The 23,475-nt window shown below is 37.7% G+C and overlaps 5 protein-coding genes across 8 annotated transcripts in view; 2 read left to right on the forward strand and 3 right to left on the reverse strand.

Moving 5' to 3' along the window:
• Positions 1 to 330: 330 nt before the first annotated feature.
• On the reverse strand, positions 331 to 10,440 carry LOC5511179 (V-type proton ATPase subunit S1). The gene is made up of 10 exons (XM_032380477.2): positions 10,299 to 10,440; positions 8,563 to 8,686; positions 7,943 to 8,150; positions 7,460 to 7,547; positions 6,815 to 6,852; positions 6,356 to 6,444; positions 5,529 to 5,794; positions 2,602 to 2,649; positions 2,101 to 2,293; positions 331 to 1,411 (listed from the first exon to the last, which is right to left on the reverse strand). Exons 1-10 carry the CDS (start codon positions 10,403 to 10,405, stop codon positions 1,196 to 1,198), a joined length of 1,377 nt encoding a protein of 458 aa, XP_032236368.2. The 5' UTR covers positions 10,406 to 10,440; the 3' UTR covers positions 331 to 1,195.
• Positions 10,438 to 23,475, forward strand: part of LOC5507452 (fibrillin-3) — a 33,458-nt gene continuing 20,420 nt past the window's right edge. Inside the window, exons 1-2 of one of the 2 annotated variants that reach the window (XM_048733719.1) lie at positions 10,438 to 10,580; positions 11,024 to 11,118. Coding sequence is in view for 1 of the 2 variants with exons in the window: in XM_048733718.1 (XP_048589675.1) it covers positions 23,234 to 23,297 (64 nt within the window). In the remaining variant the exon portion in view is untranslated. Of the gene's footprint in view, positions 10,581 to 11,023; positions 11,119 to 23,143; positions 23,298 to 23,475 lie in introns of those variants that run through there. The other variant, XM_048733718.1, reaches the window with a different exon arrangement.
• On the reverse strand, positions 12,297 to 15,080 carry LOC116617613. Its single transcript, XM_032380476.2, has one exon. It carries the CDS (start codon positions 14,813 to 14,815, stop codon positions 12,650 to 12,652), a length of 2,166 nt encoding a protein of 721 aa, XP_032236367.2. The 5' UTR covers positions 14,816 to 15,080; the 3' UTR covers positions 12,297 to 12,649.
• On the forward strand, positions 18,529 to 21,429 carry LOC125573265. Its single transcript, XM_048733723.1, has 2 exons — positions 18,529 to 19,134; positions 19,169 to 21,429. The coding sequence occupies exons 1-2, from the start codon at positions 19,117 to 19,119 to the stop codon at positions 19,823 to 19,825; spliced, it is 675 nt and encodes a 224-aa protein (XP_048589680.1). The 5' UTR covers positions 18,529 to 19,116; the 3' UTR covers positions 19,826 to 21,429.
• LOC125573264 lies at positions 20,119 to 22,069 on the reverse strand. 3 transcript variants are annotated; one of them, XM_048733722.1, is made up of 2 exons: positions 21,856 to 22,069; positions 20,119 to 21,182 (listed from the first exon to the last, which is right to left on the reverse strand). In XM_048733722.1, the coding sequence occupies exon 2, from the start codon at positions 21,110 to 21,112 to the stop codon at positions 20,438 to 20,440; it is 675 nt and encodes a 224-aa protein (XP_048589679.1). In that variant the 5' UTR covers positions 21,113 to 21,182; positions 21,856 to 22,069; the 3' UTR covers positions 20,119 to 20,437. The 3 variants fall into 3 exon arrangements, with proteins under 3 accessions (XP_048589679.1, XP_048589678.1, XP_048589677.1); XM_048733721.1 differs by lacking the exon at positions 21,856 to 22,069 and adding an exon at positions 21,540 to 21,672; XM_048733720.1 differs by lacking the exon at positions 21,856 to 22,069 and adding an exon at positions 21,277 to 21,439.

Genomic DNA, 23,475 nt, shown 5'->3' on the forward strand with positions numbered 1-23,475 from the left:
ATATGCCACTCATGCTGCCGATACTCTAAGCCACACATGCGAGAGAGGAAAAAATTGGTTGGGGGGGGTACTCTTCCCGGAAAAAATAAGGTGGGAGGGGCACTACATACAAAAAGGGGGATCTGTTAAGAAGACTTATATTTTTTGTTGCATTTTCCTTTCACTTTCTTTTTCCTTTGGTGGAGTAAGGGGTAGTGTTGTGGGTTCAAGAACCACACAAGCAAATAAAGCTTGGAAATTTTGGAAGACTTTGATATGGCTTACAGAAATTGAACAGTCACACTCCTAGCTAAACCCGCCAATATTACTGTAAAGTTATTTATACTACAATTTTTGTTTAAATTTTATTCCATCTGTTTTTTACATAATCCCAATCAATTTTTGTAAAGCTCTCCCACATACTCATATTTGCAAGAACATAATCACGATTCTAATGAATTCGTACAATGTGTTTGTTAATAAAAAAGCTCCAACATTGACCAGTATTGTTAACTTATTCTTGCTCGAATAAGACAAAGAAATGTTACCAAAGAACTTCACAGCACTGTACAACATTAACAATACTAGGCACCACAATGCTACATTTATTTCCTGATATTACTGACTTGTTGGCCCAAGTTGCAAGTGTCAATGAAACAAACTGTAGAGTGATTTTCATTAACCCTGAACTACACTTTTAGCGTATTACACTTTATTGCAATCTAATTCCATTGTTCTCTTTATTACACTTTGATTATCACACTTTGTTTCACGTGTTAATGAAAACCACTCTAATAGCCAAAGAGTAATAGTCATGAAAAAAAAAAAAAAAAAGAATTTGAGCTTGCTAAAGTACAAAATAATTGATTTAATTTTTTTACAGGTTTTAACCCCTTCCCCTTTCAGAATCTCCTACTACGCCTCGGACAACACTGCAAAATGCAAAAGTAGGTCACAGCTTGTACTGCAAAGACCAGGATATTATAACTTGTATCTGCTGACTCACTAAACAGTTTTCATTGAATCGGTGATAGCACATGGCTAGTTATGTTAACACTGTATTTTTGTGAAAGAATGAAATTTCTTTGGCACCCAGACATTACTTACAATCAACTTATCCATAACAAACAGCCAGGCTTCATGTCTATTTGTTTACATGTAAACAAAACATTAGAAATAACCTAATCAAAATTGGATAAAATTCTATAACTGTATATTAGCCTTGTACAGTGCTTCCAATATTGATTCCAGGACCTCTTGGGTCATCAAATCTATCCATGGTGGTGATACTGAACACTGCCATCACTCCAAAGAAAAGAATCATTAACAGCACGCCGACTGTCAATAGACCCATCAAGATGGGGATGGAAAAGAAGCCAACACAATCATAGGCATATGAGAAGCGGCCATTCTCGATGCCATAGGCTTGTACCTATATGAAGACACAAATGTTAAAACATTGAGAAAACAGTGACAAATATGATGACTGATGTGTGTAATTTTGGCTGCATGAATTTTGAAATAGGGGTACACCTTATTTTACTATGAAAATCAATTTGACAAGATAGTGAATTTTTAGTTCGTGATGTCAAATAGGCACATGTTGTTTTGCAAAATATGCAGAATTATTATTTTCACGGAGTGTAATTATATGACATTTCAGTAATACTTCCTTCATCAGGATGACAGATAAATAACAGATACTGTAAATATATGATGAGACAAACAACAGGTCATGTGCACACACACCACCCATTGGATGAATGACCAGCGGCTGCACAGATCATGGGGAGTCCCATATCGCGATTTAGACTTTTTGGTGCCAAGCTGTTGTTTTTAACAATCAGTTAGGGCTCTTCTTGCTTGTGTGCATCAGTGTCCATGAGGCCAACTACCAGCACATATGGTCCGTTAAGCAGACCATGGTCTGTCTGACTTAAGTGATCAGGCACTTACTAAATGATCATATTTTGCGTGTCCTGAAGGTAACTTGTAATCTGAGCCCAGTGTAACTGATGTACACTAAAGCATAAAATATTATACACCAGCCCCCTTGAGATGGAGAAATGACTGCCCTTGATTTGTATAGTACCACACAGTGTTATAATGGTACAAACATACCTGGAAGTCCAGGAACCGAATGGCAGAACCATTTCCCTTGAAGGTAGCATTGTAGCAGTGGTAAGACATCTGCATTGGAATCTGGACTTGCTGTTGACAGGGATATGTCTTTTCGAGATTCCAGTCACCCCCAGTAGCTGTGAGCTTCATCTCCTTGCAGTACCAGGCTCCTTGGGTCAGGTTGAATGTAACTCTGTTTAACATGAAAGAAACAAGATGAGCATCCATGCTCTGTATTATAGTCTGTATTATAGATCCAAAGGATCCGGATTCATTGTACTTTCCTTTTATTTGTTCATGATTATAAGGAAAGAGAAAGCTTTTGTCAACCTCCTCTCTTAGAATGTAATGTGACGGCTATAAAGCCATGAAATACCTTAATTATTGTTTTTTTTAATACTGGAAGGGCAATCCAAAATTTCTTACAACAACAACTACAATAATAATGTACTGTTGACAATATTCCCGGGTCCTTTGGCCCTTTTGGTGGTTAGATATTACCTTAGCTTAAAAGTGCTCAGCTCAGTAGTCTTGAGGTTAAGGTCGACACTGCAAGAAATGACAACAAAATCACACAATAAGCACTATGAGTACTAAGCACTATAAGTAATAAGAAAAAAAAAGAAAGATGATTTTTAACATTGTTGTCCAGATTCTGCTCAATTGCATAGTATATTATACACAACGGAAAATATTTTACCACCTTGGGTCAGTAAAACTTAATGTGTTGCAAGTTCATTCAATGTAATATAGCTGATGGTAGCTTCACCTCCTATAGTGGAATACAACTTTTTTAATCTTTTTTTTAAAAAAAGATTGTACAATCATATACATTCTCCACACAAGCTGGTAAATATTTTTACATTTGTTAATGTCAAAACCATAATGCAAGGCAATCAGAGTGCCATTTTATTCTTGTAACAAACACTGGGTCACACATGGCATCCATCCCCATTCCCCCCAGAAATATTTTCAATAAAATACTTTTCATCAATCAGTTATTAAAAGTGGATGGTTATCTTTCAAATTGACTGTGAATATTTTGAGAAGGGCTTCTGGAATTACGCGCTTGTGCGGAAGCGCGTAATTTGACTTTTTCTGTGTAATCCGCATAAACCACAAATTTCCACGTAATCCCGCGTAATTTGGCTAAATTTTGAAATACAAAACATTTAAGTGCACAGCTGATGTGTTCTTTTAGGGTTCTTACCTCTATTTCTCAAAAATAAGAGATATATTTTTTCGTAAGAGTGCGATATTTCGAACTGAATTTCGAAAACAATAAAAACGACTAGGCGTTCTTTGATAAATCGCGAAGGCCTAGGACTAATAATAAAATACCTTTTTTAATTGGCTGGTGGCTAGGAGCCAATGAAAACTTGCCTAAGATATTTTCACGCAAAAAAATTAACCTTTTCAAGTTATTTCGTGCTTTCCTTCAGTACAAAATGTAGTTTGGGCGTAACAGTTGATATTCCGTGTAATTTAGCGCATAATTCAGTAAAGAATCCCGCAAAATTTTGATTTTTAAAGAAAAATGTATTGCGAAAATCCCGCATAATTTAGCGCCTAATGATTGATTTTCCACATAATTTAGCAAAAAATCCTGTGTAATTTTGAGTTTTTTTCCGCGTAATTCCAGAAGCCCTGTTTGAAACATAAAAAAAAAATTTAAAAAAATTGGTTGCTAAGTGGGATTATCTTAAAATAGACCGCAAGGTGTGCATGTATCTACTACAACAATTATTGCAGTTTTAGAAATGTTTCACTGTAATTTCAAGTATATACACAGTACAAGAAAAAGAGCGAGAAAGAGACAGCAAAAAAAGAAAAAAAAATGTCATGATGTGGGACTCAAACCTTGCACTACTATGGAATTTGTGTCATGAATCCGTCTGAAAAGCGTTTTTTTAATTGCTGGCTTCTTCTTATCATTTGAGGGACTCAAGAAAACATGCCCCATTTCAGCTCCTTTTTCCGGACAAAAAACAAAAATTTGAAACACAATTAATCCCAATACTGACATGCCATATGAGTTTTGCACATTAACAATCTAGGAAAGGGTAAAACTATCATTCTGAGGAAAACATTATAAAATACATGTATTGCGAGCATTTTATCAATTAATAACCAGACCAAAGACTGAACGATTACAGCTCCAAATAGAGTGAGCTCGAGTTATTATTATGCAATTGTTCAAACTTTCTTATGTAGTGAATTATGGAGGAATTGTTTTGATTAAATCTCTAAATCTTCAGAAAATTTAAATAGGATCTTTTTTTTAAGCTAATTCAAGAAACGATCATAGCCCTAAGTATGCCTGAAGGCTAATTTTCCCAGCATATATTAACGGCCATATTCTTACTATACTTTTTCCCTTTGTTTCGTCACGATGACTATTACAAACCTTCAGCCATCCATGATTAAAGTTCGATTCTTTGTTAACAATAATCAATGGATACTAAGCATAAAATCGTGTTAGGGGAATTTGTGCATCATCAGTCAATGATAAAGTAAATATTGCTTGGATTTTGAACCCAGTTTTTCAAACTGCACTGAAATGACGCCATGAGTGTGTACTGTTTGTTGTGAAGTTTTCTGTCTTAATTGCATAGGGTTAGAAAAAAATTTTATAAAAGAAATAAAACATTCTTTGTGCCTTTATTGAGTTTAGAAAACTCAATTGTTCAAACTTTCTTATGTAGTGAATTATGGAGGAATTGTTTTGATTAAATCTCTAAATCTTCAGAAAATTTAAATAGGATCTTTTTTTTAAGCTAATTCAAGAAACGATCATAGCCCTAAGTATGCCCGAAGGCTAATTTTCCCAGCATATATTAACGGCCATATTCTTACTATACTTTTTCCCTTTGTTTCGTCACGATGACTATTACAAACCTTCAGCCATCCATGATTAAAGTTCGATTCTTTGTTAACAATAATCAATGGATACTAAGCATAAAATCGTGTTAGGGGAATTTGTGCATCATCAGTCAATGATAAAGTAAATATTGCTTGGATTTTGAACCCAGTTTTTCAAACTGCACTGAAATGACGCCATGAGTGTGTACTGTTTGTTGTGAAGTTTTCTGTCTTAATTGCATAGGGTTAGAAAAAAATTTTATAAAAGAAATAAAACATTCTTTGTGCCTTTATTGAGTTTAGAAAACCTTGGTGTTTGTTTCGGGAATTCTTGAAGCCTGCGGTCTCGTGCTCTACTAATCTGCTCTCGAATTCTCCAAAACAAAAACACCTCAGGTTTCAAAACTCAATGAAGGCACGCAAACAATATTTTTTTTTATTAAGTAAAAATCTGGAGTGTGCGTAAGTTAACCACCCAAAAAGTCATGTGGTACGTACAGTATCTTAATGCAAGCCACCTATTGGCCTTCTTTAATGTACCTGCACTTTACTACCTTAAATCATACCTGGAGTCAGAGACATTGGAGCACTTGGATTGAACTGTTCCAGTAAGGGATGTTGTATTGAGAATGTTGAAGGTCTTATTGTCTGACCTCACCACCAGCCCAGCCATATTCATGAAGACACAATCTCCATTAACAAACAGGGTGCCATTGCCAAAAGTGATGGTGTTAACTCTGCTGTTATCAGCATCTAATGGGTCTGCATCTCTCCGTAAGCGATCATGTGGGAGTGAGGCCCTCACCTCTGCTATCTGTTGGTCCAGGACAATCTAACAAACAAAAAAAATTTTCATGAGTGCAAACTACTTTTTCCACAAAAAAGATAGAGTGTTAATGAAACAAGAGACAACCCATCACTTTGAGACTGACTTTTCTGATTATTATATGGAAGCGAAAAGGAATTATCAGTAATTACATATTACACAAAAAAACTACAGTCCTTGTCAGAATTATAACAAGGCCCTGGAAAGTAAGTACCAGAGGGAGCTTCTACGCATGTAATCTTTCTTTTGAACAGACTTGCTAAAAGTATTTGGCATGCTCAACCCCAGTCACATTTTTTTGTTTCACTTCTTATCTCAAATTATTATCAAGTTGACGATAACTCAGGGTTCCCATAGCTGAACATTCAACAAATTTATGACCTTTTTATGTAAGGGTTAGATAATGGCCACAAGTGTTTTATGAGATTTAGGGCACTAATTAACAAAAATCTGCAAGGGTTTTCGCACGGACCATGACCACTTAGACCATGTGATCTCATTGGCCAATCAGAAACATTCTACAAATTCAATATACTGTACAGGGAGAACAATAGTGAGATGTTTTACCTTGCTGGGGGCGTCGCCTGTCAGAATGCACGTATATGAAGGACTGTTACTGGCTGCTATCTGCTTTGTTATTGAGGCCATCAATTGATCTGAAATCATAAAAAGAGTTTGACTTACATAATTCCTCTACACTATAGCATGCATACACAAAATGATTTTAATGCTATAGACATTTTTGAAACACTGACATTTTCAAACTCCTATAATACACTTACCGTGAGTTAGGCAATCAAGTCATTAGGAAACAACCCACTATCAGGCAATTGTCCAAATTTGTTAGGCAACTTATTGCCAAACTAAGCTAACTGGTTGCCTTACAACTTGGGGCAATTGCCAAGTAGATGGATGGTTGACTTGGTTGCCAAACACTATGATATTAATTAGTCTTTGCATTGAAGCAAGAACAGGAGAGTTTATAATGATAATTTCTGAAGTTTAGTGCAAAAACAGTTTACTTACCATTTTGTGAGAAGACAAGACCAGCATTGGACGGAGAGCTAGAGAAAGCCAAACAAACAAATACATTACATCCATATTTTATGATTGATTCTCAAGATAGATATATGCATTGCAGCCAAAAGGCTGAATTACGCATTATGTACAAAAAAATTAAAAATAATATGAAAAATTTAAATACAAAAATAGTTATAAATATTATTATGATAAAATATAATTACTTCCTATAAAAATATATGATAAAAACGTATATAACTACAGCTTAAGTTGTTTGATCATGGAGAATATGAAAGTATTACTAGCCCTTTTTGTGCAAAGTCTTGGAACATTAAAACGGCGCATGTGTAGCAGAGCATATCGGGAGTGATCATTTACAGGCGGCAGAAGAGTACTTAACTTGTGGTTAGGATTATTAATAGTGTCATTAAAAAGCTTGCTGCACAGTAAATTATGATGGTCAAAGATCGGATTGATGTCAAAATGAAAGACACTTCAGACTAGCTGGTTAGCCAAATCAAATCCAATTCCCTCCACTTTTAGAATTTAGTGTAGCTCCCATGGTATAAAAGCCATCCTCATGACCAAATCTGTTTCCTCAAATGGTGAAATGTCACTTGATTTCAAAACTACCTTTTTCACTTAACTGACCTTAACTCAACAGGGCGGAGGTTTATAATAAAAACATTTGTCCTCTGTTGATTCATTGTGTATTTGTCAATGGAGAAAGAGTCAACATCTAAAACATAAATAGATACAACATTTAGTTTAATGGAGCAAAAATGTTGTAAAAAGAGTAGAAGAAACAAAATAACAAATGGGCCCTTTGTTATTGCACAAATGTTATTGTAATGTTTGTTATTCCATTTGCCTAACATTCTGGCTCTGAACTTGGGGAGTAAAAAGTAACTTATCTTATTTATCATTCCCCCTAGAAAAACAAATAATTCTAAAAGAATCGCTGTATGAGCTAGCCCCCCTCCCAACATCCCCCATGTTGCTATTTCTGCTCTCCACACAAACAAATCTCTCTGTCTTTTGTATTTTGGAATGGCTTCATCTGCTCACAGACAGTCACATCATTGTCTTGAGTGCCATTGTCATAGATGTAAAAATCAAAGCATCAAACAGTACCTTCTTCATTCACAACAAATAGCTTTCCGTCGATCTGAGACTTGATGTAATCAGTGAGGCCAGATGTCAGCCCCTCAAATGTAGAATCCACGGAGGGTAGGACTATAGATGAATTGGCTTTGTCCATGGTTATCTTGAGATTATTGAAGGCTCCATGACTGCCAGAGGTAAAGGCATCACCATACCGGGTAAAGTCATCCACACTTAACTGTGAAAAAAAGATCATTTATTAAAGCAGCATAGTCAGGGGTCATGACAGGTTAGCAACATCAATAGTATGACATTATTATAGATCTGGGTAAAAAGAAGAGTGCCAATTACTTGATAGCTTGAGCTTAAAATCGGATTCTATCTGAACTCTTTCTTCTACAATCTTTGGTTTGGCCATACAGTAGTCTACCATTAGACTATGATTCAGGATTAAAAATACTTAGTTTCTTATTTCATTGAATCATGTTTTCAAAGAACCTTGGATAACCTGAACTGATTCTGATTTCCAGTTAGTGTTTCAGCAAATGAGTAATAAAAATTTTACACAAGACTCAAGTACTTCATGCTGAAAATACTTAGAAACCTTGGAAAACTAGACCATATGCTTTCCTATGATAATAAACACTCACCCTGTCTTGAACAAACAGTGCGACTGTTTGAGGCTTGTGTAGCACCTTTTGAAGGTATTTATTTTGGAAGTCCTCAGTTGATAGCGTGTGACCAGCAAGGGGCGAAGAGTCTTGGGTCAGGGAACTGCCGATAGCAAATCACACATTGAACCATGAACAAAACACAAAGCCCGATCACTGGATTCTTAGCTGTTACACCTCTAACACCTATTAGCTTTAAAAAGCTTCTATCTAGTGTAATGTAGACCTTATGAGTTTTATATTATTTATATATGCCATATAAGTTTCAGGATTGTTCCTATTAAGAAATTGTTCTGCAAGTTGGTTAAAATATTGAGCTGGGAAACATGGCACAAAACCAAGTACAAAGTGTTCAGTAAGGTATAATGGCAGCTAGTACTTAGGCCTTTTCCTAAGGGCCCCTTGTCTACTAGCATGTTAATTTTGTGGTTTGAAATGCTTCTTGGTTTGAAATTGTTAAAACCAGTTTGAAAAAAATTCAAACCAAGAAGCATTTCAAACCACAACAAATGTGGCATGGTTTGAATTTTTTTCAAACTGGTTTTAACAATTTCAAACCAAGAAGCATTTCAAACCACAACATTAATATTATCAAACAAACATAATGATTTTATAAAGAATATCAAATCTAATAACAAAACGTAAAGTATCAACATTTTTTTTCTTTTTGTCTGATATCTTTCAAATATCAAGGCACTATCAATGATTGACAGCATTGGAAATTTTTTGACGTGACGCGTCAAATAAACCCATTTCACATTAATAAGGCGGAGAATTTCTCTGAGTACTTAGTAACTTATAGCAAACAAAATATCAAGTGCGACTTTTTTTAAGTTGATGCGACTTTTTGTAAAGTGTCATTGAAATTTGAACTTTTCATCCCTGAGCTGATGGTCAATGATGATCAAGGAAAAATTATCTTAAAAAGCCAAAATCTGGTTATGTGCACTTCGGCCTCACATTATTTGTGTTTTGAAAATCAGTCTGTAATACAAGGAACCTATAGCCATTGTATGAAATTGTGTCTTCTCTCTCTATCTGAAATTGCGCTTTTTCCATGTTTTTCCGTCATGTCCTTGGGTAATGGAAATGAATGAACGTTATCAGGGGGGGGGGGGGGGGTGAACTAAATGATTGAACTACCTCTAATACTGTATATCAGAGATCAGAGTACTATTTATGCCGAATCAATTTAAAAAAAATAAGACTTATATTGGTGTCTTTGTATATAAACTCGAATGAAAAAATAATGAGCAATGTCAAAAAACATCTAAATAGTAACTTTTTTCAGGTATTCAGGTATACAAGTCATCACCTATGATTTTTTTTAAACAAGGACTATAATACCAGATTTATCGGATACATAGGAAACTCATATACTATAAAAAACTAAAAGAGGTTAAATAAGTCAATTACATTATTGAGATTATTTCACCTGCCCAAGCATAGCGAAAGATTTTGATAACACAAGTTCATAACCGACATACAAAAAATAAACTCCAAGAAATAAATTTTGATTGACTTCAAAAGCGAATAGTCATTAAAAAAGCAATATTGTCAGAACAATGCAGTTACAAACTTCGATCTATACCGATGACATTTCCATCTTCTTTCGTATTTCACGAAAACTCTTCTGATTTGTAATCAATGTTCCTACGGCTTCTTTACAAACAAGCTTTACAAAAACCAACAAAAAAAGGCTATAAATTACTTACCTTTCTTTAGACCAAATGAATACAGGAACGGGAAAGACGGCTTCTACAGTAAAATGACAAATAACCACGAAAGCAGAACAGAGAAGGAAGAGACGACGGTCCGCCATCTTGAATAGAGGGAATGTAAACACGTGACCATCTCGAGCGCACTGATACTATCGAGGGGAGGGGAAGGGATAGTTCCAGTCCTTCCCGTTTGTTTGAAAAGTGTCAGATGAAATGTGTTTCAATGCTACCAGAAGGCATTCTTCACGATCTACTGCGAATATTGGTACTTACCAAGTAAGCTTTAAATTTTGTCTTATTCATAGAATAATCAGAAATTTGGTAATACGTTTTGGTCACTTCACTATGACTGATTCACTATTTATTTAACTTACCATGGTCCCAATTCGATTATGGCGGGAAGGTTTGAATCTGAGTTGCTTATTCCATATCTCTAAAGTTTCCCTTTTTTACTTTACTCTTAATGTTGACGAAAGGGTATTTTTTCTTGCTTGAAGCCGATAGAAACTGTGTTACAAAGTTTGTACTTCTAACTTATTTTGAACTGTTGAACACAACAAAAAATTCTGATTATTCCAGTGACGGATCTAAGATTTCTTGTGAGGGGAGGGGGGGGGGGGGAAGGGGGCTTCCCAACAGGGCTACTAGGACCCCCAGGCTCGGCCACTGTACACATGAATTTTACAAGTCTATTTATCCCAGTCCTGTTGTCTTTAGAGTGAACATGAAGTGTTTGGGAAACTAAGTGGCATTTTGTCTTACAACAGTATTTGCCCAATGATTTGGACACAGCGTGAACATAGCTGACTGTGAGGTATGTACATCAAGTAGCAGAGTTATAGTTCTGTTAGGGTTTACTGTGGGGGGTTTGTACATCATTTTGTAAATGTCTATGATATGGCAATTCAAGGGTCAACTTGGTGGGGTTGATAGGGCAAAAAATGGCTAGTTTTCCCAAAATAAGACCTGGTTAATTTTGGTAAGCTTGAATTTTTGCATAATGGTTCCTTAAGTGTCTTTTTTTCCAATGGATTTGTCCTAGAGATATGAGGCTTGAAGTGCAATTTCCAAATGTTCAAAGTATGAAGTCGGGCTCTAATCAGAAATTAAGCCAACTTTGCTTGTAATATCTAAATTTCGTATTCTTTTCTTTTAAATTTGGAATTAAGCTTTTGGTCAGAGGAACTCGTTGTATGAGGGATCTTGAGCTTATAGATTGGAAAGTGTCATGCCATTTTCTGGCTCTGTCAGTGGGGCGACTTCATTGTGCTGTAATACTAATGTGGGCTTGATAGGGGGAGTAGAAGGACATTTAGGACCAAACTGGGCTATCAATCTATGCAATAAATTTCCCCCCCCCCCCTAAAAAAAAAAAGTAATAATAAAAGCTACTATCCAATGTGGTTTTCTACACTGCAATGGGACCAAACTATCTTTGTGAGCAGCATTTCTTGTCAAGCCTGGGACAAGGTGGGCCTTTTCATATATATTAATTGCTATTATTATCGTATTTGTTGTTTTTTATATAGTGTCTTTTATGTCAGTAATCTTTTGATTGAAACCAAGTAAGAATCACTTGAAAACATCAAAGCCATAGCAGGCCTCAAGACATTTTTTTTTTGGGGGGGGGGGGGCGGTACAGAAACATAAAGAGAGTTGTAGGGGTACAGCCACGCCTCTAGTGGTCATTTCCTTATAGTTTTTGGGGATATTAGGGGGCATGTGCCCCCAATGCCCCACCCCCTGCTACGGCCCTGCGAAAGTATAACATCATCATTTTAGATTTTTAGGGGAATTTTGGGGGTGGGGGCTTATTTGAAAATTTTAGGCAATATAGAAGGGAAGGAAAAAAGAAATGGGGTGGGGATGGGTTAATAGTTCTTTTACAGTTATGTAATTCCAACCCACAAATAGCACAACACTTATTAAAACAGGTAAGAAAAATCAGTGAAAATAGATCGCTTTACAAACCCTGAATATCTTTGAAAAATCTACAAAAAAGTGTTTTTATTGCAATGATAATAACCTGAAAAACAAGTTGTCGCCTACATCATCACTTTGTATTTGCTTTTCTTTTAAAGAATTTCAATCAGCCCCTCTGTTGCTATTGTTAACATTTGAAAATACAACAGTCTATTTGCAAAATAACCACAAATGGTTAAAGGTGATTCACGAAATCTGATTGAGATATCTTGGTTGCTGGCCTGAATTTGCCAATAAAATGGATGCTTTTGTGACTCGGGAGCGCAAACTTACGGCATGATTTGCCTTTTTTAAAGCAACATATTCATAGGCTGTATTACTTGCAGCTCAAACATTGTCCATCAGGACCATACATTAGGTTCCTATTTCGGGACAAAAATGTGTCTAACCCTTGCGTTTGGGTCGCATATTCGCTCCAAGTCCATGGCCTCCCAAAGTAGTGCCGAGGCCTCCCTCCTAAGCACGGCGGCCTCCCCTGCCGCGCGTCGCTGGATCTCGTGCCTCGCTTTGGCGCCCTGTACCTTCGCGTACGCATGCGCCAAGTCTCCTGACTCCTGAAGCTCTTTGTGAAGCGTCAGTGTTTTTTCGTAATAGCGCAATTTCTCGGAAATGCTCATCTGGGGAGTCGCATTATCGTCAATAATGTTATTATTCAAATTTATAGATCCTGTTCTCTCTTCTCTAACAACTCCTTTATTGGGTTCCTGAAACTCATCACTGAATTCCTTGTTTGTTCGACCTTGAGGTTTCCCGCGCTCATTTGTCCCTGGAGGAGTCATATAATCAAAGGTCCCTCCGTATCTTCTCCTTCTATCTAGAATCTCCTGTACTATTCGTGACCTACCAATGTTTTCTCTGCTGGCCTTGTGAGTTTGTAAATTTTCATCTTCACCACGTGAGTACTGGTTGCGTGGCGCATAACAACGTGATTTGCTAGAAGTTTCTGCGTTACAGGCATCACGTGAATCGCTCGTGTCACGATGCTGACTGCTTGAAGGAAGAGGCGATTCATCAAGAGATACCTCCTTCCGAACACTATATTTTACTCCATTTTTCCTTTCTTTGTCCCCATTGTGTAAGTAATTCTGTTCCTCTTGGCAAAACTCCTCTTCAAGCAGTTTGAGCCTTTCCAAGCCTCCTGCTAGATCGTCATTATTATCAACATATCGGCCGCTTGTCGCCTCATTCACTGAGTCTCTCTCCTGTTCAGTTAACCTTAGATAATCCTCGACGCTCAGTTGTTTTTCAGAATTTTTATTCAAGTCTTTATTCCCTCTCTTTTTTTCTTTTACTGCAGTCGGCAGTGTTTCAACATCGTCATATTCCGATATTCCTACCTGAGTTTCTTCCACCTCTTTTCTCTCTATGTTCTTCTGTTCATTGTTGTTCCAGTCTGGCGTTCTGCTAGCTTCACTAATGCCTTCCCCAACAGGTAAGACATCATCGACATTGTGCCTCATGTCACCCAACCACTGTTGTTCCACTTTAACCGTGCCTACCCTTTCATCATATTTCGATGTAGCGTTGTTCGGGTCTCGTCGGGTGGATAGCCGCGGGCCTATTTCTTCATAGTATGGATGCTTGCTTAGGTCTCTCGCTATGATTTCCCTCACTTCTCTGTCTTCTGCAGGGATCAAGTACCCATCGCTCTCTCTGTGTGCCTTCCCTCGTGGCGGCACTGGCAATTGTCGATTCTCAGGCACTTTAACCAATCGAATAACCTTGACTCTATCGTCCACATCATCTGTTACAAATGATGATTGCATTCTAGATCCAGTAGAGTTAGCACGCCTTACTTGTGGGGCCTGTTCAGTAGAGTCCTCCCGAGCCGAAAGGCTTCTACTTAGTGTTCTAAGCTTGCTTGTTAGGTTAGCCCGTTCTTGAAGAGCCTTCTCAAGACGTTGCTTATAGAGATTGAGCTCCGCTCTTTCAAGCACGATGACGTGACTTTGATGGTCCTCCTGCTCCTTTTCCCGCCTTTTTTGCTCTTTGATATCTTCCTCCAGCTGCTTTAGCTTCAACTGACGAGGCTTAGATTTTGGCTGTTGCTCGACATCTTCCTTGTAGAACACGTCATCGTCCAAAGATGAGTCCACTGACGACAACTCAAAACTTGTGCTTTTGGAACGCCGCTGTTTCATGTGATTAAGACATGCGACTTTTCTCAAATCCTCCTCTGCTGTGCTTGTTGGACGTTGCTTTCTGTGAGAAGCGCCGCGTCCTCGATGCGGTGAGCTATGCCTTCGAGGAGGAACTGATTTCTCGCCGTTTGAATATGGAGGCGACTTAACTTGGTACTCATGCACGTCTGAATGCGCGTGCTTTAGACCTCTAGAGCCATTTCTTTTCCTGCGGCTTGCATTTTCTACCTCGTTATCGCCTTCAAAGCCTTCATTGTCTAAGCCACGGGCCTGCTCCCGGCGATTTACCTTCTCCCTCGCTGTTGTATCCACACTGTCGCCATAGTATTCGGATTTGGAGTTCTTTTTCTTTTTATCAATTTGCAGAAGATCCTCCATAGAAGACATAATTAATCGTTTCAATTTGTCATCTCCTAATCTATCATACAAAAAACGCTCTTTGATTCTTCTAAACAAAAGATGAGTAGCGGAAAATTTTTGCGTCCTTCGGTTTTGTATCTATTATTTAGTAGTCGCCTTGAAGGAGTTGTTGGGATTTGATGATGACACATAGAACAGGTACCCGCAATTGATATTATAAACGAGCGACATGTATTCAAGAATATATATTTATGACGTAGAAGAAGAGCATTTATCAAAATATGCCAGTACAAGGCAAATCGTTTTTTTTTTCTTTATTCTTGACAAAGAACAAGTGGATCTTCGCTGAAAGCTGATCAGCTGTCCTTCTGTTCAATCGGATCCACCAAAGAAATTGTCACACACCAAAGAAAGTGTCACACACGAAAGAAAGTGTTATAAAATTCTCGAAAAAAAATCTTGACATTTCAGAAAGGGATTTTTATGCTTATAACTTCATAAAAATTTAATAAAAAAGAGTTCTGTTAATGCTCGATGACCTAACAAAAATAACTTACCTGGTAAAAGCCCGCAAAGCCCGCCGGTTTTCCGAGCATGCGTAATAGTCAAAATAGATCAAAATTTAATGGTCCAGTTCGAATGAAATGAGAACTAATAGGAACTGTAAAGGTGCATAAAGAATGTAGAAAAAAGAATTTAAAATATTATGTGATCAGTGGAAAGGATTATGGCGAAGTTTTGTAAACTGATATGGCAATATATAGTTATTCATCAAATTGAAAATATAATTTAATGTGTGGACGCGATATAACTGTAAGACAGTTTTTCTTGGGGCGATTTTTTCTGTTTACTCAGAATATCACACGCTCAAGTACACGTATTTGTACCAGCCCCTGTAAGAATGACATCATTTCAAACAAGCGCGTACACAAGAATGACGTCATTACCCACAAGTCCTCTCACAAGAATTACGTCATTACCCACAAGTCCTCTCACAAGGATGTGCTCAGTGCAAACAAGCGCATGCACAAGAATGACAACTTTTCCAACAAGCGCATGCACAAGAATGACACCTTTTCCAACAAACGCATGCACAAGAACGACACCTTTTAAACAAGCGCATGCACAAGAATGACACCTTTTAAACAAGCGCATACACAAGAATGACACCTTTTCCAACAAGCGCATGCACAAGAATGACACCTTAAACAAGCGCATGCACAAGAATGACACCTTTTAAACAAGCGCATGCACAAGAATGACACCTTTTCCAACAAGCGCATGCACAAGAACGATGCCTTTGCCAACAAGCGCATGCACAAGAATGACACCTTTTAAACAAGCGCATGCACAAGAATGACACCTTTTCCAACAAGCGCATGCACAAGAACGATGCCTTTTTCAACGAGCGCATACACAAGAATGACACCTTTTCCAACAAGCGCATGCACAAGAACGATGCCTTTTCCAACAAGCGCATGCACAAGAACGATGCCTTTTCCAACAAACGCATGCACAAGAATGACACTTTTTAAACAAGCGCATGCACAAGAACGATGCCTTTTCCAACAAGCGCATGCACAAGAATGACACCTTTTAAACAAGCGCATGCACAAGAATGACACCTTTTCCAACAAGCGCATGCACAAGAATGATGCCTTTTTCAACGAGCGCATGCACAAGAACGATGCCTTTTTCAACGAGCGCATACACAAGAATGACACCTTTTCCAACAAACGCATGCACAAGAATGACACCTTAAACAAGCGCATGCACAAGAATAACACCTTTTAATCAAGCGCATGCACAAGAATGACACCTTTTCCAACAAGCGCATGCACAAGAATGACACCTTTTCCAACAAGCGCATGCACAAGAATGACACCTTTTCCAACAAGCGCATGCACAAGAATGACACCTTTTCCAACAAGCGCATGCACAAGAACGATGCCTTTGCCAACAAGCGCATGCACAAGAATGACACCTTAAACAAGCGCATGCACAAGAATAACACCTTTTAATCAAGCGCATGCACAAGAATAACACCTTTTAATCAAGCGCATGCACAAGAATGATACCTTTGCCAACAAGCGCATGCACAAGAATGACACCTTTTTCAACAAGCGCATGCACAAGAACGATGCCTTTTTCAACAAACGCATGCACAAGAATGACACTTTTTAAACAAGCGCATGCACAAGAATGACACTTTTTAAACAAGCGCATGCACAAGAATGACACCTTTTCCAACAAGCGCATGCACAAGAATGACACCTTTTCCAACAAGCGCATACACAAGAATGACACCTTTTCCAACAAGCGCATGCACAAGAATGACACCTTTTAAACAAGCGCATGCACAAGAATGACACCTTTCCCAACAAGCGCATGCACAAGAATGACACCTTTTCCAACAAGCGCATGCACAAGAATGACACCTTTTCCAACAAGCGCGCTCACAAAAATGATTCATTTCAAACAAGCTGTGCATAAAAATGACGTCATCTCAAACAAGCGCACACACGAATGACATCATTACAAACAATCGTGCGCATTAGAATGAAGTCATTTCAAACAAACGCGCGCAATTATGACAATTTCAAACAAGCGCGCGGACGAGAATGACTTCATTGCAAACAAGCATGCGCACAAGAATGACGTCATAACAAGAAAGCGTGCGTTACAAGATTAACATTTCAAAGAAGCGTGCTCTTAATAATTTGAAACACGAACGCGCACCATAAAAGGGAATTGACTAAGGCAAGCTGTCATTCGTCATTTCACTTCACTGAAGGCAGAGCTCCATATGGATAAGCCAGAAAGCTATAATAGAGAGCAAAATTGGCCGAAAACACATTGAAGTAAACACAGTCTATTTATTAGCCTTTTCTTACAACAAAACGAAAAATAACGGAGGATTAGATAGGTTTTGAAGTGATGAATTTTGCAAATTTGTTGTTTGTCCGCGCGCTCACCTGAATGACGCCATTTCAAATGAGCGCGCGTACAATTTTTTGAAATTTTATTTTTCAATTCAAACAAAAGCGTGCGCTGTGTTTGATTTCTCAATGACAATTTTTGTTCTTGTTTTTATAGAGAACTGGCTCCAAACACTTTACCGGATATACAGTTCTTTAACATTCTCTTGTACTTTTAAGTTGTCGTACGGCGTCATTTAGCGCGCGCATACGTAAGTGAAATTACACGCTTTGCTTAGAAATTGAAGAAAACAACTAAGTTTTGTTTAGATTTTGCGCTAAAACCGATCTGAGTAACCCTGTTTTTTTGTTTCAAAATGTTCATTTCGTCGCTCTACATAATCTATTAAGCTCTCAAAAGATTTTCACCATAACTTGTTTGAGAAATTCGTTTAAGAAGCTTTGAGCTTTTACGGGGTCGGGAACACCGGGATACCCTTACAATCCCTTACAAAGTCTCTTCTTATGCGATGACTGATTGGGGACACACCGGTGTTTAATCTTTCTAAAGTTTTACGTTTCTTCGACTCGCCAACACGGCGTTAAAAAACTGAAATGCTAAAATATGTCTAGTGTTGATCTCTCTTACTGTTCTGAAGTTGTTAAATTTTGAATGTTCTGGCTATGGGTCTGACTTATCATTTGTGAAAAAAATGTAAGGGTAATGACATTTTGTTAACGTTCAGATTCAGTATACTGTTATATTTTTACTCGATAGACCAAGCATTTGCAAGTGCTTCAGGTCATTGTTGAGGTTCTTTTTAACTGATTGTTTTGCATGCGTTGTTTTTTTTAACAATCAAAATTTTCAAAAGTTTGACGTTCCGAATTCTAATCGAAGTGAAACAATGATTTCATTTAATTGGTTAATTTGTTTGCGCAGCAGGCTGTTTTTCAATTTGTTGGTTTATTTTAGCTTAGTTTCATTGTTTGTTTGAAGAAAAAACATTGTTTTGAATCAACTAAACTTAAACAGAAACTGAGCAGAAAGCAGTTTAGCTGTTGGAATTTATTGACAATACTTCGCAAAATATTTAAAATGCAAGAATCCCTATAAGATAAGAAAGCCATTTACAAATTTGTATTACAATGAATTTCCATGTTACGAACGATTGGCGAGTAGCCGAGTTATTCTAATTAAAAGCCCTGCCTATTTAGTACAGGTGCGCAGTGACGAACACCCATTAGTTGATTAGTTGGCATTGCACTCGGATGAGTTTACTACAAAAAAAAACTTACTATGGTGAGATGGGAGAAGCACTCGTAAAACAACTAGGGCGAGATTGAAGTGACGCTCGTAAAACCTGAGCAAACAGAGGGCGTCGAGGAGTTTTGCTTTTAATTGTGTCGATGGCCCAGAATGGCTCAATGTGAATCTGAGAAGACAGAGAAATGCGCAAGCATGCTTCCTCAGATTAGCCTCGGCAATTACGAAGAGATTAAAGGTGCAAGAGAGAACAAAACAAGTGAGGTAAATATTTTGCCTGGGATTATTGCAGAGGCTGCCTCGAAAAAGGAAGAAAGATTTGAAGTCGACAACGCAACAGTTAAACTGCCGCCAATTGGCATACACGTAGAAGGTCGCCAAAATGTAAAGGAGACAAAAGCGTCAAATGGTGGTTGTCAAGAAAGTTTTGAAAACTCCTTGCCGATCCCTTTTGATGAAAAAGAAACCTTGTGTTTGAAACAACTGAACATTGAAAAGAAATTGAAAAATAAAGTTGATGACTCTGCTATCGTTGACAAAAATTTCGAGTTGAGATGCGATTTGGCGTTCAAACGGTTTTCACAAAGAATCTCGCGTGTGAATTATACCTATTTTCACCGATTTCCCTCACCACCGCCTCTTAACAAGAGAGAAAGACTCAGAAAAAAGATGGAAGAGAGTAAACCAAAAAAGAAAACTGATGATTCTGCAAAACCTGTCCCTGGAGAACTAAGGCCGAAGGAGGAGTATGCAGGAATTCTTAATAGCATCGACAAGGTGCAGCGGGAGTTTGCTAAAAGACATCGACTAAGACACCAACCTCTCAGGATTGATCATTGGCTTACAAAGTGACAGATGTCATTGTTGCCATGGTGATGAATGCCTCTCATACCAAGAAACAACCATTCAGGATCATCGATTAGTTTGGTGGCTCGGAAGGTTTAGGGTCTTCTTTTTAGCTCAGGGAGAACTACCTCCATCCCCTCCTCCTTCCCCTCCTAATAACAAAACAAAACAAACACGCTCTACGCCTAGGCAGTGAATTTTTATTGTTGTTATTTCCCTTCTTTTGGCAATAGTATCTCTATTTCGTGATGGGAAATAAGCCCGCTGACTAGAATTATAATCAAAGTGAGACAATCGTCTACGCCTAGGCAGTGAATTTTTATTGTTGTTTTTTCCCTTCTTTTGACAATAGTATCTCTATTTCGTGATGGAAAATAAGCCCGCTGACTAGAATTATAATCAAAGTGAGACAATCGTCTGCAAGTGTCCGCAAAATAATTATGATTTTTCTCTTCTCCGAAACGCAAGCACGGCGGTTGATCCTGCGACTGTGCGGTCTTACCGACTTGTATTCGCGATCTAGGATTAAAAACTCTAGCCTTGTGTTAGAGATGTTTTTCGAGGCATTGAAATGTCTCAATTTCTTTGAACTAATTGATAGAGTTGCTGATGTATGTGTTAGTGTCTAAAAGTGGCCTTGCTTTCAAACTTTGCTGATACCTGCTTTTTGCTCGGATAGCGCCTTCCAAACGCTTGCATTCTCCTGATAGCATTTTCCTGTCTTTCATCAAATCTTTTCTCGTTAACCGAAGCCCCATAAGGAATTTTCCTACTCTCCTGAGAATTCAGTCGTGTTTCATCATTCCTTGAAAGCTGTTTGAAGTACGAAAAACCGATTCGTGATGTTTCTTGCCCGAAGTAAACTTCTCCCTGGCATTTCATTCTGTGATTCAGCGAAGCTCTCTTGTGTAACTCATATTCTTTTCGTCTGATACGGATTTCATTCAGTAACCTTTCTTCTCTGAATTCTCTCTCTAATTTAATCACGTCATTAGTGAGTTTAACCGCCAGTGTCAGAGGAAGTTCATCTGTTTGAATCAACCGATCTAATTTGCTAACCGCGCTAGAAACTTGCTGGTCATACCTAAGACTCAGATTGATTTCCAATGGCGGTAAATGAAAATCAGTAGTTTGAGTAGTTAGAATTTCCTTTTCACTGCTGTCATCTTTTTCTTGTCCTACTGGTCCCCATAGTAACGTGGTTGGAGTTTCAGAATCCCATTTCACCGCTTTTGCTTCTTTAGTATCCCCTTTGCTTTTCTGACTACTAGTTTTTGGAGTTTTGTTTTTCATTTTGTATAATCACACGACGTGTAGAAGGCTCGGATGAAGGAGTGCGTTTGTTGTCGACATTCTCTTCTTACTGTGAAAAATAAAACAATAACATAAGTTTGAAACATCATTTCTTAAAACGGCTCTTCTCAACACTTCTTAATACAAGCAATGATATCTATTACCGTGAATTAGAAATGTCGTTTTTGTGTCAATATTCTTCAAAGCAAACATAAATTTAGCTTTGCGGTAGATAAAACGATTACCTAGAAAATGTACCATAATTATTCAAAGTATTATCTGGTGGTTGCCTTTGAACGCCTACTCAACTCATAAAATTACAAAACTCATTAAAAAAATGGCTCCTCTGGCTATCATTTAGCAACGTATTTTTTTTGTTCCTTGTTTAACAAAGCTTGGCTTGAGCACATTTTGATGGTTTACTCACACTTTTTGGAGAGAAAAGTTTGAAGGTTTCAAGTTAAAGTTTCTGTTTCAGTGTTTCCCTGTAATTTGCGATGAGATTTCCACCATTTATTTATTCACAAACACCTGCTTCGCTCTTGGGGTCAAGGGTTTTCCATTGAAATAAAAAAAAAATGTTTATTCGTCCGATCTATCAAACTGTCAATCTTTCTTTTCGTGATTACGCTAAATAAAAAAAGGTGCTGAGTTTTGAAGGTTTTATGATATGATAATAGTCCAGTTTTAACTTGGAATGGAATGCCGTTTACTCCTTTTAATGTTTTTAGCACTGTTCTTACCTCGTGTAGTAATATAATGGGATGGTGGTGTTTTCTCCTCGTTGTCGCAAAACGGTTGAAATCTATCAGACAGATTGCATTTCAATGTCTTATCTTTATGCAAATGACCATTTGTGAAATATTTTTAATGACTACTTTAGCTTATGTATTTAAGGTAACAAGAAATGAGGTTCCCGAGAGATGCAACCAATTGAACAAAGATATATATCTATTTAGATTATCTGAACTATAATGAACTGAAAAAAATCCTTTCTGCACCAGTCTTCTTGTGTCCGGCCGCGGGCAAAACAGGCAATCCACACTAGCTGTCAATCGAGCCGAGTGAATGGCGAGAATAAATGTTTACTCTGTTTTTTTGTTTGTTTGTTTATCACTAGAATCGCAGAATTCTGATTACTGCCTAACCTTGACACTATGCTTGGGTATAATGTTTTAGCCACACTGTTTAGCAACATATAGTACATGTTGATAGTCATTATCTGTGTAACCGATTTTCTGTTTTTTATTCGTGTTTAATCTATGTTCTCACTGATTCATTAAAAATTAAATTAGTCTGGTAATGAGATTTTACATGACCATATAAAAGTGATCTAACCATTGCGCTAGAAGGGGCATTTCAAAGGAGAGTATCCAGTTATTTTAGTTTCGGATCTAGGGGATGGCTTAACGGTGTTTAGACCCCTTTCTTGGGTTACCAAGGAAAAGAGTTATGTGCAGAAACTTGCATAACAAATATTCAATTGTGGTGCATGCCCCTATCCACGCTTAGCTGTGTTGTTTTTACAGAGTATGCCCAGGGAATGGATGGCTGGAGGGATGGGGAGGACATAGAACTATACAGTATTTTTTTTTTCGAGGAGTTGTAAACACCCTAACTATGTCGCACATTAAATCGATCCGAGAATCCACAAAGGGGACAACCGATGCACATATTATCTTTGGATTTTGCAGGTTTTCACTTGACCAAGATCTACAAAATAGTTACAAATATTTTGAGGTAATTTGGAATTACTTCGAAGCAGCTGAAAATACTTTTAATAAGCAATAGCTTGCCGCTGCGTTAAGGATAGTTTCATGAACTCTCAATAACGGCCACTGATTGTCTCAGCTGTCTTCGGCGAGTGAACTTGAGAGCAATCATATGAAATTCAGCCAACTGATCATTGGTTTAAATTCATCAAATACGCACGATTGATTAGTGCGCAAAGACGCCTGGGTAAATAGACTTCTCTCACGTGATTGGTTGCCCGGCAACCAATAAACAGCTGTTAAAAGGTATAGGGCTGAATATTGTGACTGGGGGTTATTTTGGGAGCGTAAGGCAAGAACGAACAACAGTCTTCTGGGTCTCTCTTCTGTACTTTACACTCGCAATAAGATGGCAAAGTTATATCTAGTTGCCATTGCTTTTGCAGTATTCATACAGTCAAGCCGAGGCAAAAGTACGTACAACTCTCTAAATAATGAAACATTTTATATAGTACCAAACTAATGAAGTAAAAACATGGTCACACTATATAAAACGGGTGAAACCATTCAGGTATTTATGGAAAACCATTTTTCTTTTATTTGATTGCGTATTTAGTTGACTCTAGTTAATGAATCTTGGATAAATATTTA

Source organism: Nematostella vectensis, chromosome 10 (genome assembly GCF_932526225.1).
Source record: "Nematostella vectensis chromosome 10, jaNemVect1.1, whole genome shotgun sequence".
Classification (NCBI taxonomy): Eukaryota; Metazoa; Cnidaria; class Anthozoa; order Actiniaria; family Edwardsiidae; genus Nematostella; species Nematostella vectensis.